The sequence below is a fragment of the Tribolium madens genome, unplaced genomic scaffold (genome assembly GCF_015345945.1).
Source record: "Tribolium madens isolate multiple individuals breed KSU strain unplaced genomic scaffold, Tmad_KSU_1.1 Scaffold_3;HRSCAF=73;Tcas5.2_LG2, whole genome shotgun sequence".
Taxonomy (NCBI): Eukaryota; Metazoa; Arthropoda; class Insecta; order Coleoptera; family Tenebrionidae; genus Tribolium; species Tribolium madens.
In genome coordinates, this window is record NW_025401006.1 from 11631693 (window position 1) to 11649841 (window position 18149).

The following is an 18149-nucleotide window of genomic DNA, read 5'->3' on the forward strand; positions in this document are numbered from 1 at the left end:
ACACAAAATTTGAAAATAAAAAAATGTGGTCCTCCTTTCAATGTTTGTTTATTTGAGGTAAGAAAATAACATAAATAATATAAATGCTATTTATGAGTGTTAGTTAACAAAAATAGTATTTGAATTAACGAAAAAACTTAATCACTTTTTTTCTTTTTGTTGGGGCTTTCATCTTCCGAAGCCCCTTTTTCACCAGACTTCCGTTTATTAGCTTTATTATCACTGTCGGAGTCGTCGGACTCTTCTTTTGATTCTTCAACCCCTGATCCCAATTTTTCCTCAAATGTGGCAATACTTTTCTTGATTTTACTCGCATCAGGACTGTACCCCCACAAAATCAATTTCAAATGTTCTGCTGTTGGTAAATCGTCCTTCCACATGTCCGGCTTTTTCTCATCAATTTCCTTAAGTAGTTTCTTTAATTCTGTGTTTCTAACAATGTCCCAAGTGGGTTCATCCTCCCCACTTGGAATAGTTCGCAAGTTTTTGTATTCTCCTTTAGCCCCTTTGTAAGCTTTGTAAAAGGCCTCGCATTTGGAGTCTTCGAGTTTGTACTGGTTTTTGAGTGGCAATAGGGCCGTAATAGCATTCAGTGGGAGATATGCACGATTTTCTTTCGATAAACCGTTCTTTTCGAAGTTGTTTAGCCATTCATCGAAGACTGCCATCGCGTCGTTGATATTCTGCAGCTTCTCTTTGTCTTTAGTTACTGAAAAAGAAAATAATTTATCAAAATAAACAAAAATCCAAGAATTTGTGTTGGTGTTATTTATTTAGTCGAAATTCTCTGTTCAAAATTTTTTGAAATTATTGTTATATTTTAAATTATAAGATAAGATACCAGGAACATGGAAAAAATGTTTCAAAAATTGTCCAAAAATTTTGACATTCATTTTTTGACATTTGAAATTTTTTATATCTCTTGATACTGATGATTAAGGTTTGGATTATATGCACGAAAAAATCGTAAAATATGCGCGTATAGGTATATGCACGTATTTTCACAAAAATATGCACAAAATATTAAGAAATATGCTCCAATATATGCCAAATATGCATCGATATACAAAATTTTGGACAATAAAAAGTCAAAGGTATTTATTTTTTGAAAAAACTAATTGATGAATTATAAAGTTCTATAAAAATGTGATGTTTTATCAAAAATAAAAATTTTCGAAATTTTTGTTGTTTTTTAGTTTTACAAAAATATTATTTTTTTAAAAAATGGGGACCCACCAAAAAAAAACAGTTTTTTAATGATCTAAGCGATTACAACTATCTACTTTGTATTAAATTATTTTTTTTAGATACCTATATCGCAATTTAGACAGCAAAAATCGAATAACTCAAAAACAAAACAAAATTTTGTTCTTAAAATAAGATCATTTTTTATATTACTTTAATTTATATTAATTATTATTTTTTGGAAACCAATGATTTAAAAAAAAAATCGTTTGGTTCAATACAATAAAAAGGAAACTTTCAGCAGGGTACTAATTTTTTGAGTTTGGCTTACGAATTACCGGTTATTTTCTCTTTAAAATATTTTGTAATCGGATCGTTTTTCATAAACTGTCGAATTCTTAACTTGAACTGAATTTTTTAATCGGAAATTAGTGATTTGAAGAAAATATGCACAAATATGCAATATTTCCTAAAGTATGCACCAAGTTGCCAAAATATGCATTTTTTATTTGGCTTATTTTAATTAAAAAACATTAGATATGCATAGAAAACTTAGAATTTTGTTGATATAGCTCTTAATAACAAATATGCATTTTGCATATAATCCGAGCCTTACTGATGATCTTGTATATTTTTTTTATAATTATTTAGTAAAGGTTCAAAAATTTTGTCAATAAAAGCCACAAATAACATTAAAGTTACAATTTAGGTGACAGCTTCATTGTTACCTCTTCTAATAGCCTGTAGCAAAAAAACTTGGAAATTTTTTTTCCAGCAGAAATAAATAGAGTCAAAGTGCAAAATTTAAACTCTCATAACTTTAAAATTTTTATAGATAGAAGTTTTTTTTATTATTTTTTTATGTTCCTGGTATCTTACCTTCATTTTTCTCTGGGGCGCGAGTTCTGAAGCACGCTGTGTAGTTGAAAATACTCGTAATTTGAGGCGTTGCACTAGTTTAGTATTTATCAATTTCCTATACTATACATTTTTTTAAATTTGAACAATTAAAGGTCAATAATGGACCAACTCACTGGGACCACTCTGTATAAATAAATAAATTGCACATCATTTGTTTACGTTTTTTTTTTACTTCTTTCATTTCGGTGATTCCACGTTTATTTTCCTCACACTCGGCCCGAGTCGTGTGTTTGTATTTATAAAAACATTCCGGCGCATTTCTGTCTCGCTGATTAAACCCGAAAACTGTTTACTCACGCGTGAGAGTCCGTTTGGCCCTCCCTATCAATCCTTTGATAGCCAGTTTTTGATAATCCGGGTCACGTCCTTCCAAATTTTTTATCGTTTCTAAAGCCTTCTCTTTATCCTTAAACCCCAAACCGGGAACGGTATCTGCTTTGGATTCGGACATTTTCTCTAAAAGAATCAATACAACAATAACAAAGATTTATTTAATAGTATTTTACCGTCGAGAGCGAAGTTATAACTTGAATGCGAGTAGCAGCTCGAGTGAAATACAAATTTTAGAAATTCGGTTTCCACTACTTTTGTTAGTAAGTGCGGAGAATTGGGTGTGCGGCACTTGGAAACAGCTAAAATTAAACGTGGATTGTGAAGGTCGACAGCAAACAGATCGATTCGAATTGTGGTCAGAGTATGACAAAATATCTAAACTCGGTAATTACGTCATTATTTAAGCAAGACTGAAAGTTCTTGACATTCGTAACGACTTGAATAATTATTAATAATAAACGTTAGGTGGATCGTAAGTATTTTTGATAAATAATTCATCTTGTTACAATCATTAATTCTTTCCCGAATTATCTCGAATTATTTTCCATTGGTTAGCTCGCTCTCAACCGACCAATCAGCGATCATTTTGAAATTTAAAACGTGGAGGTAAATGGGTAGGAATTACACTTTTAATAATAATAATTATAATAAAGGTCTTTATTATATGAAAAAAAAAACAATAAAATGAAATATAAAAAAAATAAAACAAAACGTGCATATAAAAGCCGAAGATCAGATGCCAATCTTACTATTGCACACCCCCTGTTTTTCATCTTAAGCTAAGCAAAACAAAATAAACAGAAACAGTGTAGCTTTAAAAAAAATAAAAATAAAAATGAAACAGAAAAAGAAAAAGTATTAAGTAAAATAGTCTTGAGACATATTTACTAAACATGTTGCACATCTAAACATTCAAAAAGGAAAAAAAGTTCAAAAAAGAAAGAAACTAAAATTGAAGCAATTATTTAATAAAAAAACATTAATTTTGAATTAATTCTGTATTAAAATCGAGCAAAATTGGATTAAAAATTGCTCAAATTGTTTTATTTTGGAAGAAAACTCTTATTGAAGTCAGTATTTGGTTGAAATACTTTGATTCAGGTTGATTCCTAACTTCATCAGACTTAATTAAAGGCTTGGTTGAATAAAAGTAATTTTTTCAAGTTTGTTTAAATTTAGCAGAGTTGAGGTTTTTAAACGAATGAGGTAAACTATTGTATAATTAAGTAATTTGATATAAGAAAGACCTCTTAAATAACTCAGTGGAGTGGAGTGGAAGAGTAAGTAAACCTTTAAGTCTAAGGTTTAGGTTGTGAACATCCGATCTAAAACTAATTTTTTGGTACAAATAGATCGGTGTCTTTAAAAGAATGATTTTGTGGAAGATTACGCATTAATCAATTAATTAATCCATATAAACGTTTTATTCTTGAAATTATGTTACAAAGTATTTACAAAGTTCTATTATTTTGTATGTAGTTGTAAAACAACACTTATTTTTTGCTAAATCGTTGTAAAGTGCATTTGTTGTCATTTTATTTACAGTTCCGTCGTTTCAAGTTTTCTTCGTGGTAATGCTGGTGGTAGCGTTTGGTACACATTTTGTGCTCGAATGTGTCCATTGATATGTTGCAAATTATTGCACTGTGGAAGATCTCCGCTGATTACGTTTTCATCAAGAGAATCATGTTCCGAATTTTGACTAAAATAATTAATCTTATTTCCCAAATAGGTTTTGTTATATTCACTTACCTAAATTCGTCGGCATTTTTGTACCATTCATTTTCATAAGCTTGCATCCAAATCGGATTGCTTCCTTCCATACTGTGCTTATTCGTGTTTGGGACTCTTCCACTCAAAGCACTCAAACCCCGACCATCTATATCAGAATCTGTAGTTACTAAAAAAAAATCGTACATTGTGTATTTATTATTGGCGGTAAACTGACCATATGCCGTGGCTGTGGCCGCTTTTAATTTCCGGTGATAAGTTTGCCGTTGATTTATGCAAAGAGCAAGACATAATAAGAGGAGTAAAAGTAGGAATAAAGTTGCAGCTGTCAACCAAAATGTGGTATTGGCTGTTTTCACCGCTTTCAGAGCTAGAGGTCCACCTGGTTGCGTGTCCAACACATTGAATTCCTTAAATAATTCATCGAGTTTTTCCGTGTTTTGGTCAACTAAGCGTAAAACTTCGTCAACTTCGATTATTGAATTGTCGCGTCGATCGACTAGATGTAGGTAAAGATCTGTTCGAGTTTTGTCAACGCTGCCATCATGGTTGGCGTGAACCCGGAATTCGTCAACATTTACAATGGCTCCGGTTACGTTACCCAAAATTCTAAAAACAATTTCTAAGTACTTGAATTCCAAAAACTTGGACTTACTCTCGAAAGGCTTCAATTTTGTTTCGTAATTCGGGAGGTTGCTGTCTTAACACAAATCGGACCCTTTGGTCGGCCCTAAGCAAGTAAATGAAGACTCTAGCCATGTCTTGGAGACCTCCAGTGTCATTTACTAACACCATGAAGTCAAAGTAACCCTTCATCCCTTCCTGAGGATCGAAATTTAATTGTACTGCTCCTGTGTCCCGATCAACCAAAAAAGGGTCTCTTTTCAAATCGTCCAAACCTTCAGTCAGTGTCATTTGTACTTTTCCGATCAAATAGTAGGATATTTTTGCGTTATTGTCCAAGTCGGCATCTTCCGCCTGCAAAAATTATGTGAAAAAACTAAAGTCTGTTTTTTTTTTAATGGAAATGCCAAACAGTCTTAACGAAAATAGCTCAAATTGCTTTATTTTGGAAGAAAACTCTTATTTAAGTCAGTGTTTGGTTGAAATACTTTGATTCAGGTTGATTCCCGACTTCAAATTGAGCCAAATCGATTGAAAATATTACAAATTGCTTTATATCAGCCTAAAATTAAGATTGAAGCAATTATACTTATAAAATACATTAGTTTTGAATTAATTCTGTATTAAAATCGAGCAAAATTGGATTGAAAATTGCTCAAATTACTTTATTTTGCAAGAAAACTCTTTTTGAAGTCAGTATTTGGTTGAAATACTTTGATTCAGGTTGATTCTCAACTTTAAATTGAGCCAAGTCGATTGAAAACATCACAAATTTCTTCATTTCAGCCTAAAATTAAGATTGAAGCAATTATACTTATAAAATACATTAGTTTTGAATTAATTCTGTATTAAAATCGAGCAAAATTTTATTGAAAATAGCTCAAATTGCTTTATTTTAGAAGAAAACTCTTATTAAAGCCAGTATTTGGTTGAAATACTTTGATTTAGGTTAATTTCTAACTTAAAATTGAGCCAAATCGATTGAACTTATCACAAATTGCTTTATTTCAGCCTAAAATAAAGATTGAAGCAATTATATTTATAAAATACATTAATTTCGAATTATTTCTGTATAAAAATCGATCAAAATTGAATTGAAAATAACTCAAATTGCTTTATTTTGAAAGAAAACCAATATTTAAACTATTATATTGTTGTAATACTTTGATTTAGGTTGATTTCCTGCTTAAAAGTGAGCCAAATGCATTGGAAATTAATCAAATTATTTTGGACAGAAACGACGAATAAACACTCTACTGTGTTCAAATCGAGCAAAATTGCCGGGTTTTCTGCTCTAAAATTCAGCCAAAACGATTGGAAATTGATGAAAATAGTCTTATTTTGGCCGGAAACAATGAATAAACACACATTTCGTTGTTTTTGTTTAAGAAAACCTTGCAAAATAATGTATTTTGTCAAATAAGTATTAAAATTGCGGTTTTTAGACAAAATGAGACGATTTGATTATATTCCAACAGCTTTTCTTGGATRTTATGCCAGAAAACATCACACATCAATGCATTTCAACACAATACGTGTTTAAATAGCCATTTTACTAGCGGAGTGTTTCTATTAAAATTATTAGCACTGAATTTTGTCTTTAGACCTTAGGTAATGATGTCTGTCCTCAGGTATTCAATTATAGCGCTTTCAAAGAGCAAACAAGCACACAAGATTCATAAAAGGCAAAATTTTGACAACATCTCAATTAGAAAACTTAACCATAATTTTTTAACAAAATTTCTAGGGACAAAAACAAAGAGCAAACAAAATTTGTGGCTGTGGAGACAAGCTGCTACCAATTTTTTCACCAAAATTTTGACTTGGTAATTTCCATTTAAAGAAAAAACAGACTTTAATACGTGTCTTATTTTTACCTTGACTTCCATGAAAGTCGTTCCAAAACTTGTCGCTGTGCTAACCCCACCAGTGAAGACTCTATGGATGAATTGTGGGGGATTATCATTGACATCCAAGACTTTGACTATGACTTTCAATTGCGTGTCATCGGAAGCATCAAAGAAACTTTCATTGCGTGGCTGTTTTGTGCAGTCTTCTGTTGCTTTAATGAGTAGTAAATGTGTTTCTTTTTCCTCTCGATCTAAAGGTCTAGTCACCTAAAAAGCAAAGTGACTTTTTTTTCATTACCAAAAAGACAAACTTGCAGTTAAGACATGCTCCACAGGATGCAATTTAAATAACCCATCTTCGTTTCCCCCAACTATAAAATAACAAATGGGTGCGAAAGGTCCGTCGAATTCTAATTCGTCTCGATCGACGGTTTCGGGAAGTTTCCGTGTTTCCGCTTCAGAAACTTTGTTTTCTAGGAAATTACATGGTGATTATTTAAGCACACTCTTGGTAATTGCTAATTACCAGTGAAATTAACTGTGAATTCATCCACCAAGAACTGCGGTTGGTAATCGTTGATGTTGCTTACGTAAACTGTCAGATCCAGATCAGAGCTGAGAGACGGCACTCCCAAGTCGTAAGCTTCGATTCTAATCTAAATTACAAATGGTGTCATGTAAAACACGACATTGGATATGTCTAAAGACCGGATTTTAGGACGTTAAAAATGCAAAAAAGGACAGTAAAAACATAAAATAGGACATATCGGGTTCGAAAGTAGCAATTATGGGGGGCTCGCGGCTTTGCCGCTCGCCCCCTTTTAGACCTCACGTTATATGATTCGCAAATGTTTTCTCAAATTATCGAGGGCTTCGCCCCGAGTAGAATTTACACTATCAGATTTTGTCGACATTTATAGACTTCACACTATCTGATTCGCAAAGGTTTTGCCACATTTAGTCCTTTTAAATCACATTTTTTGTTTAACCTGAATCGAACAAATCTATAATTAAAACTTCATTTTTCTGAATTATGATCGTGATTCCGACTCAGTGTTAAGAAAATCGACATTCATTTTTCTATTAACTTGCAATAATTTTCGTTATTTAACTTGCTTAGACTTCTTTGCTTTGTCTAAAATCAAAAGAAAAATGAATTTTCACTGAGTCAGAAAAATAAAAAAGGTTTAATTACAGATTTGCGCGTTTCGGGTTAAGCAAAAATATTATTCCTTTGCAGTAAAATCAAAATTTACCTGAAGCGGAGAAAAATAAAAAAATATCGAGTGATAAAAATGTTGTGTCAAATTATCCGGAGCTTTGTCTCGAGTAGAATTTACACTATCAGATTTTGTTGACATTTATAGGGGGCTCATACTATCTGATTCGCAAAGGTTTTGCCACATTTAGCCCTTTCAAATCACATTTTTTGCTTAACCTGAATCGAACAAACCTATAAAAATTAAAACTTCATTATTCTGATTTATGATCGTGATTCCGACTCAGTGTTAAAAACATTCATTTTTCTATTGACTTGCAATAATTTTTGTTATTTAACTTGCTTAGACTTCTTTGCTTTGTCTAAAATCAAGAGAAAAATGAACTTTCACTGAGTCATAATAATAATAATAATGGTTTAATTACAGATTTGCGCGTTTCAGGTTAAGCAAAAATGTTACTTTTTTGCAGTAAAATCAATTTACTTAAAGCAGAGAACTAAAACATATAAAGTGATAAAAATGTTTTGTCAAATTATCGGAGTCTTCGCCCCGAGTAGAATTTGCACTATCAGACTTTGTCGACATTTATAGGGGGCTCGCGGCTTTGCCGCTCGCCCCCTTTTAGACCTCACACTATCTGATTCGCAAATGTTTTGTCAAATTATTGCAATAATTTTTGTTATTTAATTTACTTAGACTTCTTTGCTTTGTCCAAAATCAAGAGAAAAATGAACTTTCACTGAGTCAGAATAATAATAAAATTTTAATTACAGATTTGGGCGTTTTAGGTTAAGTAAAAAAGTTATTCCTTTGCAGGAAAATCAAAATAGTAAACTTGATTTAGTTAAAGCGGAGAAGGAAAAAATATAAAATGGTAGAAAGGCCATAACAACGTTTTAGAATTTTAGAACGCAAAAAAAATTGTGTACGAATTCTATTTCAATCTCGGGGCCGTTCACTCTGGAATTAATTGTACAAATTTTTGGAATTTAATCGGAAATTGCTTGGAATTATTTGGAAGTGTTTGGAACTATTGAAATTATCTTTGGATTGTTTGGAACTATTGGAATTACTTGTGAATTACTGGAATTTTTCTGGAATAACTTGAATTCTTTTTGGAATTGCTGGAATTCTCTTTGTAATTAACAGTTACTTTTTTTTCAAGGATACTTATACGTATATTTTTTTTCGAAATTAAGTTGAATTACTTAAAACTATTTAATTCAGAATTACGGAAATTAAGCTGGAATTGCATAAATTAAGTTGGAACTACAGGAATTAATATGGGATTACAGGAATTAATTTGAAATTATAGGAATTAATCTGAAAAAAGTGTAATTACGAAAAATCATTGGAATTACCGGTTTTTTTGGAATTATTGGAATTTTGGCGAAATTTTTTGGAATTACCAGAATTTCGGTTTTTTTTTGGAATTGGAATTAGTTGTTCAAATATTTTCAAAAATTTTGTCCCAAAGGGCATTTTACCTAAAATCCGTCTCTAGATATGTTGTACTTACATCGTACACTTTTTGTTTCTTTCTGTCTAGAGGTAACCTCAGTTCTAGTATTCCAGAAACCGGTTGCAAACTGAAACTTTTCCAATGTCCGGCAGGATCGGCCTTAAGACGATATCGGACAATTCCATTCGACCCTACATCCTCATCAGTGGCAACAATTTTAACTAAAGCGCTTCCAATCGTTGCATTCTAAACAAAACAAGTTATTAACTACCAAAACTCGACGATAACTTACTTCTGGCACTCGGAGAGTGGAGTTATGCGGAGGAGTAACAAACATGGGAGGATGGTCATTAAAGTCAGTTACACAGATATGTAATGGTTCTTCAATTAAGTGACTTGGTGTTCCCAAGTCTTGCGCTCTTATAATTAATGTGTAGTTTCCGTGTCTTCCTCTAAGCGAAGTTGTAGTTCGTAATTCTGCTGACCATTCACTTATTTGCGACAAGGCAAAAAAGTTTTTCTGATTACCATCAGATATGTCAATTATGACCTGAATTACAGTGTTGTGAAATATGAAAATGGTTCAATGCGTGTTTACCTGTCCATTTGAGGTATTAGGATCGTCGGCATCTGAAGCGTGAAACGTGGTTATGGCTTGTCCTGGTTCATGAAATTCTGTGATATTGATGCAATAAGGTGGAACATGAAGCTGTGGATGGTTATCGTTAACATCTAGAATGGTTACACTGAAAAACGATTAATCTTGGGTTCAACGTTGTTTGAATAAAACCTACTTGATATGTTTGAATGCGTTTCTGCTTTCTCCACTGTTAAACCCGTATTGGTAATTATCCCAAGCTTCTATAACGAGGAGGTAAGTGTGTTTTTCCTCCCGATCCAATTTATCCGACACTTTTAAAATTCCTGTATCGGCGTCTATCCCGAATTTGCCTTCGGATGAAATCCTGTCTAGTAAATAGGTAATCTTCCCGAACTCTCCAGAGTCGGCATCTTTAGCCTCGATTATTGCCACTTGTCTTCCCACGGGAGTGTCTTCGGATATTAGAAGCGATTGTGGTTCGCCCAAAAAAAACGGATTGTTGTCGTTCTCATCCAAGATTTGGATGAAAATCTCGACTCGGGAAAATCGGGGCGGAATTCCAGAGTCTGTCGCTTTTATCTGCAAACACGGAATATAACCCATTTCACAGAAAGTTGCACTTTTCTACCGTCAAATTTAACCAATCATAAATTTCATGATCGATTTTATTTGCCACGACCAAGTCCCCGGAATTCCCATCCAAATAAATAAGTTCGGTTATTTCGTAACGACCATCCAGTGTGTAAGTTATTGTTTTGTTCTTGTCGGCGTCGTCGGCTAAGACGCTTCCAATCGTTACCCCATTTTTGCTATTTTCAGTGATGGAAAATTTGTAGTAAGGCTGGCGAAATTTCGGACTGTTGTCATTGATGTCCTCTATATTTATCGTAATGGTGGCTAAAATATTACATTAAAATAATTATTATTATACCGGGTGATTTTTAAAAAACGGCAGGCGCTGCAGAATTTTTATTTATGGCCCGATTACAAAAATTAAAAAAATTAATTAAATGGCTTCTAACATAGTATCAGGTAAATTTTTCTAAATGTTATAGAATATTAACATGGATGTAATTAAAAATCAATTAAATATTGTTATTAATAATAATAAAAATTCTTGTGTCTGACTCAATTAAACACTTGGGACTCATAATAGATGATGATTTTTGTTTTCTCTCATGTTAATATGATCCTAAAAAAATCTTATTTACATTTTTGATTTCCATAGCAAACTGTGTGAAAAGGGGTGCGGCTAGTAATAAATTTTCTGTAGTCTTAAAAAAAAATTATTAAATTTGGGTGTAGGGAATGTTAATACAAATCAATGCACAATTAAATTCTCTTCTATTTAATAAAATAAAAATTGGGGTATTTCATTTGAAAAAATTGAGTTATGAGTATTTGAATTATTACAAAAGTAACCTTAAAATTTTGGGGTATGTTATTTTTTTTTCAAAATTTGAAAACACGAGAAAAAGGATCTAAGCTTTCTCTTACAAACGCCAAAAAAACGAATTTAAAATCTTAAAAAATGGCAAAAATTTTTTAAAAACTCCAAATATTCGAAAAACGGCAAAATTTAGGTTCGGGGAAAGCTGATGAAAACTCCCTTAAAATAACCCGATTAATCTAAAAACGCAGTAAAAAATATACCTTTCCATTAAAAATAAGGAAGTTGAGACCGACTTCCGGTATAACCGGAAGTGTCGCCATCTTGAAAATATTTTCATTTAAGAGGACTTAATGGTTTAAGGCTATGTACCAATTTTCAAATAAATACAATTATTCCAACTTCCAATACTTCTAATCTGGGATTTAGACGGAACACCCTGTATATGTATATCTATTTTTTATTTTGGGGTTGAGTTGAGTAGCCTTCGGCTAGACTTCGCCCCACAGAGTTTGTAGTTTATTTATTTATTTTTTTCTAATAAAGGCCTATTATTATTATTTTAGGCATTATTCAATTTTGTAATTTTAAAGATGGACTCAAATTTTATATTATAGTTTTCTTGCTACAGACATGTGAAATATGTTCTACTTTTACTAAAAATTAGTGTCCAAAAAAATCATGGTTGAAAAAAAAATTATGCCATTATTGTAATGTCAAGAAGCAGCAAATGAAAGAAAATATTGCCAATAAAATCGAAATTTTTAGTGTTACAAAAGACAATTAAGAAGACTAAAAAAATATCAAGAAATACCGGCTTAAAAAAATTCTAGACTTGCAAAAAAACATTTAAAATGTCCAAATTTAAAAATTGTCAATCGAGACTTTTTTAAAACATCGTGTTCAAAAGACAGTGGGGGAGACTATTGGAGACTATCAGATTTTGTCAAAATTTATAAACGGGGCTCGCGGCTTTGCCGCTAAAATTTGGGCTTGAGTTTGAAAATTTGGAGAATTGAAATATTAAAATCTACTTACTAGCTGAAATTTGTGGTCCCGTTTCGGAGGCTGTGTCTTCCACCATGAGCCCCATTTGGACTTTTTCGACCATTTCCCTGTCCAATTGTTGTGCGATTGTCAAGACCCCACTCATAGGATGCAAGTTAAAAGTCTCAACACAGTTAAAATCACTCGTTTTAAGTAAAATTCCTCGTTCATTCTTTGCTTCACAAACTTTGGGATTAATAGTGTAGACTAACTGGGCTGTTGTATCTAAATCTTTGGCTTTTAATTTAGCTATAACGCTCCCGACCTGGAAAAAATGGTTTAGAGGGAATATTTGATTCGGGGAGCAATCCTACCGCTGTGTTTTCTCGCATTGTTACGCTTCCCGGTTCGTAAAAAATCGGTTTTTTATTATTAACGTCCAGTATGGTGACATTAACTATAACCCTGGCTTGCAATTGATTTTCCCCGGGCGCGCCATCCAGAGCTACAACATTTAAAGAGTAATGCAATGTTCTGGGTTGGGTCAAGTCCGGATCGAGTGAAGCTCCTCTTGCCACTGAAATAATACCGGATTCCGGGCCTATTATAAATTTATCAGATGCTCCATTCTGTATTCTGTATACAATTCGATTGTTGGGTGAAGAGCCGTCAAAGTCCTTGGCTCTGACTTGGAGAATAGAAGTGCCACCAGAGATGTCTTCCGGTACGGATTTATTGTAAAATGTGTATTCAAAGAGAGGGACGTGATCGTTTACGTCTTGAACGTAAATGTATAATGGAACGTCGCTAAATAAACTAGGAGTGCCCCAATCCCGAGCTCGGACTGTTAAGTGAAGCTGGCGAATATTGTCTTTCGATGACCCTTCAAGGGTTTCAAAGTCAATAGAGGTCCGTGGTTTGATAACACCGGTGGAGGAATCGATTGTAAAGTTGTGGCTTAATTCCCCGAAGAGGCTGTATTCAATTTCGTTGTTTTTTGTAGCGTTCAAGTCAGCATCGCGAGCTTCGACTTTTAGTGGGTTTTCAAAATCGAGCTTATTTTCCAATAAGCGAGCTTCGTAGCGATTTTGAGTGAAAATCGGAGGATTGTCGTTAACATCTTCAATGTTGATGATGAGTTGGACGGTGTTGCGGTTTCCTTGCCCTAAATCATCTCTGGCTTCCACTGTTAAATAGTGGCGTGATATTTGTTCGCGGTCCCAGTTTGGGCCCCCCGCTGTCTTAACCGAAATTATCCCAGATGTTGGATGCAAGTTTAACCTATTTGATGAGTGTTTTTTTGGAATATTGAATTGACAAAGCTACTAGCCGCCACAATTAACTAAAATTTTGCGATGTTTCACATTGCAACATTTTTGTTCGGCTTAAAAAACGAAACGAAATATTTGTCTTGTAAATGTTATACCTAAAAGACGAGGGCACTGTTTTTTCCTTTTTTTATACTGAGCTGTAGTGTGCAACAAAGACAAAATTAAGTTTTTACTTATCTCAGATTTTTGCGCGTTCTTTTTTGAATGAGGACCAATTTGTTTCAAAATTTTATCTTCTGGTGCTTCAGAGATATACAAAACATTGAAAAAAAAAACGTTCAGAAAGTAGGCTACATAAAAAGGTAGTTAAACCGAAAATTATTGCTTATGTCACCAAAAAAAGCACAATTACGTCTTTGAACACAAGAAATCCGAAAAACATGAAACTTCAAAGAATTATAACAAGTAAAACGCTTAATTATTGCAAGCTTCTATGCATTTATTTTAACGTTTTGGCACATTCGGCCTGTTTAATACGAACATTGAATGAAATTGGAAATGTAATGCTTTTTTTAAAGGTTTATATTTCTCATGTCTCAAGAATTAAAATTATGGGAAATGTGGTACATAATTCAGAAAAGAATGAGCAATAATCTGAAATCAGTAAAAATTTAAGTTTATCTATCGCACACTACAGCTCAGTATAAAAATAAGTAAAAAAAGGTGGCCGGTCAATTGTTCGAAAGCAATTGTTTGAAAATCCAGTTGTTCGAAAGCAAATTGTTCGAACAGCATATTGATCGAACGCCAATTTTTCGAAAACTGTTTGTTTGAAAAGTCATTTATGTAGGCAAGTAACATTTAACAAAAACAAGTTTGTTTTAGAGCTTGTTAGAAAAATTTCTTTGTAGGCGCAATTCAGATGAAAGTAGGGATGATTAAAACAACAATATTTTTTTGTTGGGTGTTGAAATTGCTGAAATAAAGATTATATTATATTTTTTGTTAAAAAAATACGTAAATTTATACAAAAAAGAGAATGTTCATCTCAGCTCCGGTCTTCTGGTAGCTCAGTTATTATTTAAGTGGAAATTTTGATATTTTGTAGAGTTTATTTATATTCTAGAGCGCATTTTAGAAAAATATTTTTGTTTATACCCGGTGGCCCAAAACTAAGTTACAATACAAACTTATGTTTTTTTTTAAATGAAACAACATATGTTTCTTGGCATTTTTGAATGTATAGCGTTTAATTTCAATGTTTATAAGCTAAACTTCTATTAGTCGACTTTGCTTGGTTTTTGAATTAAGTTGTTTTTTTTTCCAAAACATCCTCTTTTTAAAAATTTATTATACAAAATTAAGACAGTTGGAAAAAAAATTACCACTGTAAAGTACGAACTTTGAGACCATAACATTTTTTTAATGTATTGCAGCCGAAGTTTCTTAAAAGTTAAATAATATAAAAAAAATTAAATGGAACAATCTATTTTTATTCTCTCTACTTTTACTAAAGATTATTGTCTAAAAACATATCATGGTTGAAAAAAAAATTAAATGCCATTATTGTAATGTCAAGAAGCAGCAAATGGGCCAATAACATCGAAATTTTTACAGTGTTACAAAAAACAGTCGAGGAGACTAAGAAAATGTCAAGAAATAATTTCTAGACTTGCAAAAAACACTTATTTTTTTTAAAGAAATGCCCAAATTTTTAAAAAAATGTCAATCGAGACTTTTTTTAAAACATCGTGATGCAAAAGACAGTGGGGGGACTATTGGAGACCTCACACTATCAAATTTTGTCAAAATTTATAAAGGAGGCTCATTCTCATATTCTCATAGACTGATAAATTGTCTATCTAAAAAAATAAACTTTTTATGTCTAGAATTAATAAATTAAAAGATATTTAATTTTATATGTTACTTTTTCTTAACAAAGCCTATATATTTTCTTTAATTTTTGATAATTATGCAAGAATTGATAAGTATTAAAAATATTGAAGACGTAAGAGCTGATTTCCACCCGGTTTCTTCTGGATTGCGCTTACGAAAGAATTTTCCTAACAAGCTCTAAAACAAACTTGTTTCTGTTAAATGTTATTTGCCTACATAAATAACTTTTCGAACAATTGTCCGTAACTCGTAAAAAAACAGTGTTTTCGTCTTTTAAATATCACATTTACAAGACAAAACTAGAAATGGTATTGAATTAAATTACAATGATCTACAAAGTTTTTTTCTTTAATCCAGACAAAAATTCGTCGAAATCCGACAAAGAATAACAAAAATCGCAAAATTTTAGTTGTCGGGTTAATTTTACTTACATGTGTTGAATACTGCCGGATAGGTGGGTGTAGCGAATACCCATGGTGCCAAAAACCCCCGAGTCATCGTCTAGCGCTTGAACCCAAGCAACCGTAGCGCCAATATCGCAATTTTCTGGTACAAAAACTTCGTAAACATTTTTTGTAAATTCCGGGTAATTATCATTCCGATCTAAAATATGAGCGACAACTGGTACTTCACTAAATTTTGGATTGTTTTGTACTATTTCTTTAGCAACTAAAGTGAAATTGACAGTTTTTATCTTTTCGTAATCTAGAAACGTTGAATTTTTCACTCTGATCATGAAAGTTGCTTCGTTTATTGCTTTAGTTGGCGTTATTTCAAACATATCACTTGCTCCTTTTACGTAGAGTTGGAAAGTACCGTTAACTCCCTGAAATTGATAATTGGAAAGGAACAATGGCAATATTGTCAATCAACCTGGTCGTGGTCGTAGACTTCCGGCATGGCGGAGCCGAGGAAGGTCAATGGTGTGTTGACTGGGGCATTTTCCGCTATTTCGCATTCATAATAACCGCTCCTAAATTTGGGCGTTTCATCATTGATATCCGTGATAATGACTGTGACTTCGGTTGTAACACTTGGTGAAGGTTTTATTTTACCACCATATTCGGTCGCCTGCAATTTTCATGATTGTTTCTCGTCTAATTTATCAAAAAAATAGTACCGTTATTTGGAGGATGTAAGTACCGGAACTTAAAGAGAGAGATTCTCGGTCTAAGGTTTTGGCAGTGAGAAGCGTTCCGGTGGTTTCTTCTATACTAAACACATCTGTTATTCTGTCAATACTATTGGATGACAGTGAATATAGGATGGGATTGTTGACACCGCGATCCCCATCAATAGCAGTGACTGAAAGCGGTTTTCAGTTTAATTGTTTTATATCAGAAGGAGTTACCTTGAAGTACTGAAGTCCCAATTGGGGCATTTTCAGCAACTCGAGCCACTGAAGTGACTCGAACAAATTCAGGTGGTTGGTCTTCAACATCTTCAACTTTAACTAAAAGAGCAGCAGTTCCGGTGTTGACTCTTCCTTGTTTTGCCCGATCCACTGCTAGGACTTTTAGTTGATGCAAAGTTTGTTTCTCATAGTCTAAGGAACCTAAAATTAGGGGTAGTACCCTTTGAAGGAATATTTTTTGGGTGATTTACCCACTAAGCGCACGATTGCTTTCCCCCCGGCCGTACTAACACTAAATAAAGACTCTTTTGTATCAACTTCTTGTAGTTGGTACACCACTTGACCATAAGCACCTTCATCCAAGTCAGTAGCTTCCAAAGTCGCTACAATTCCCGGTGCTGCATCTTCTCTTAATGTAATCGATGATTGATGACTTGTAAAAATTGGTGTATTGTCGTTGACATCTTCGACTAGTAATAAAAGACTTTGAGTGACGTAATTACCATGTCCTAACCGACCATCAGTTAGAGTTAACACCAATGGATATTCATCTCGTGTCTGAAATATATTTCGACAAATCAATTAAAATTCTACAATTTTTCTGAATTTTACTTCTCTGTCTAGTTCTTTATTGAGGTAGACATCTGCTTCGGTAGGTGATATATTTTCGACACGGATAACATCGCTACCTGATTGAGATCTGACTCCAAAACTAAGGGGGTCACCATCAGGATCGGTTCCACGCAGTTTATAAATTAAGGTACCTATAATTATTTGCGTGATAGTATTAATCACCATGGTCAAGTACTGTTTTCGTGTTTTAAGTGACCGACAAACAATCATCACACGACTTGTGAAAGTTACCAAATTAAATTTCTAAAAGCTGGACAAGACTCGGTTAAAAGTGTAAGTAAAGTTGAATTATGAAGTGTGTTGCTTTTTAGTTTCTCGTTAGGAAGTAACATTGACCCTGTCAGAAAAAACGTGTTTTCTAAATGATTTCATATTTGATAGTGCCGAAAACCATTCACAAAAACGTGCTTGAATATTTAAATTGCATGTCATTTGTTTATAATTATGTGGTTTCTAATTAAAAATTGTAACAATTTCTGAAACGACAACTTTTTTGGATTTCCCTTTCACTGAAATGTTTACAAACTTTTATGCAAATCAATAATATCTAATTCGGGTTATTAAATCTGTAGAAGTTTTCCATATGAAGTTTTTTGTTTAAAATTTATTTTTCTCTTTCAGGAATATTTGTAATTTGTTAAAATCCCTTTCTTGGAGGTAATTATTCTACTTTTGTCTTTTGTATTTTAAT

At 32.8% G+C, this 18149-nt stretch overlaps 2 protein-coding genes across 3 annotated transcripts in view; both read right to left on the reverse strand.

Annotated features, from left to right (window-relative positions):
• Positions 1–36: 36 nt before the first annotated feature.
• Positions 37–2759, reverse strand: LOC123007489. The gene is made up of 3 exons (XM_044402818.1): positions 2613–2759; positions 2404–2562; positions 37–709 (listed from the first exon to the last, which is right to left on the reverse strand). The coding sequence occupies exons 2-3, from the start codon at positions 2555–2557 to the stop codon at positions 138–140; spliced, it is 726 nt and encodes a 241-aa protein (XP_044258753.1). The 5' UTR covers positions 2558–2562; positions 2613–2759; the 3' UTR covers positions 37–137.
• A 1089-nt stretch (positions 2760–3848) lies between these two features.
• The window catches only part of LOC123007825 (cadherin-23), a 29068-nt gene continuing 14767 nt past the window's right edge, over positions 3849–18149 (reverse strand). Inside the window, exons 3-22 of one of the 2 annotated variants that reach the window (XM_044403289.1) lie at positions 17438–17589; positions 17077–17383; positions 16823–17026; positions 16592–16776; positions 16345–16542; positions 15903–16297; positions 12679–13585; positions 12356–12629; positions 10556–10824; positions 10121–10506; positions 9925–10072; positions 9619–9876; positions 9384–9572; positions 7171–7300; positions 6960–7117; positions 6672–6911; positions 4826–5148; positions 4388–4779; positions 4192–4330; positions 3849–4141 (exon numbers count right to left, since the gene is read on the reverse strand). In XM_044403289.1, the coding sequence (XP_044259224.1) occupies positions 3979–4141; positions 4192–4330; positions 4388–4779; positions 4826–5148; positions 6672–6911; positions 6960–7117; positions 7171–7300; positions 9384–9572; positions 9619–9876; positions 9925–10072; positions 10121–10506; positions 10556–10824; positions 12356–12629; positions 12679–13585; positions 15903–16297; positions 16345–16542; positions 16592–16776; positions 16823–17026; positions 17077–17383; positions 17438–17589 (5417 nt within the window). In that variant the 3' untranslated portion in view covers positions 3849–3978. Of the gene's footprint in view, positions 4142–4191; positions 4340–4387; positions 4780–4825; positions 5149–6671; positions 6912–6959; positions 7118–7170; positions 7301–9383; positions 9573–9618; positions 9877–9924; positions 10073–10120; positions 10507–10555; positions 10825–12355; positions 12630–12678; positions 13586–15902; positions 16298–16344; positions 16543–16591; positions 16777–16822; positions 17027–17076; positions 17384–17437; positions 17590–18149 lie in introns of both variants that reach the window. The other variant, XM_044403288.1, reaches the window with a different exon arrangement.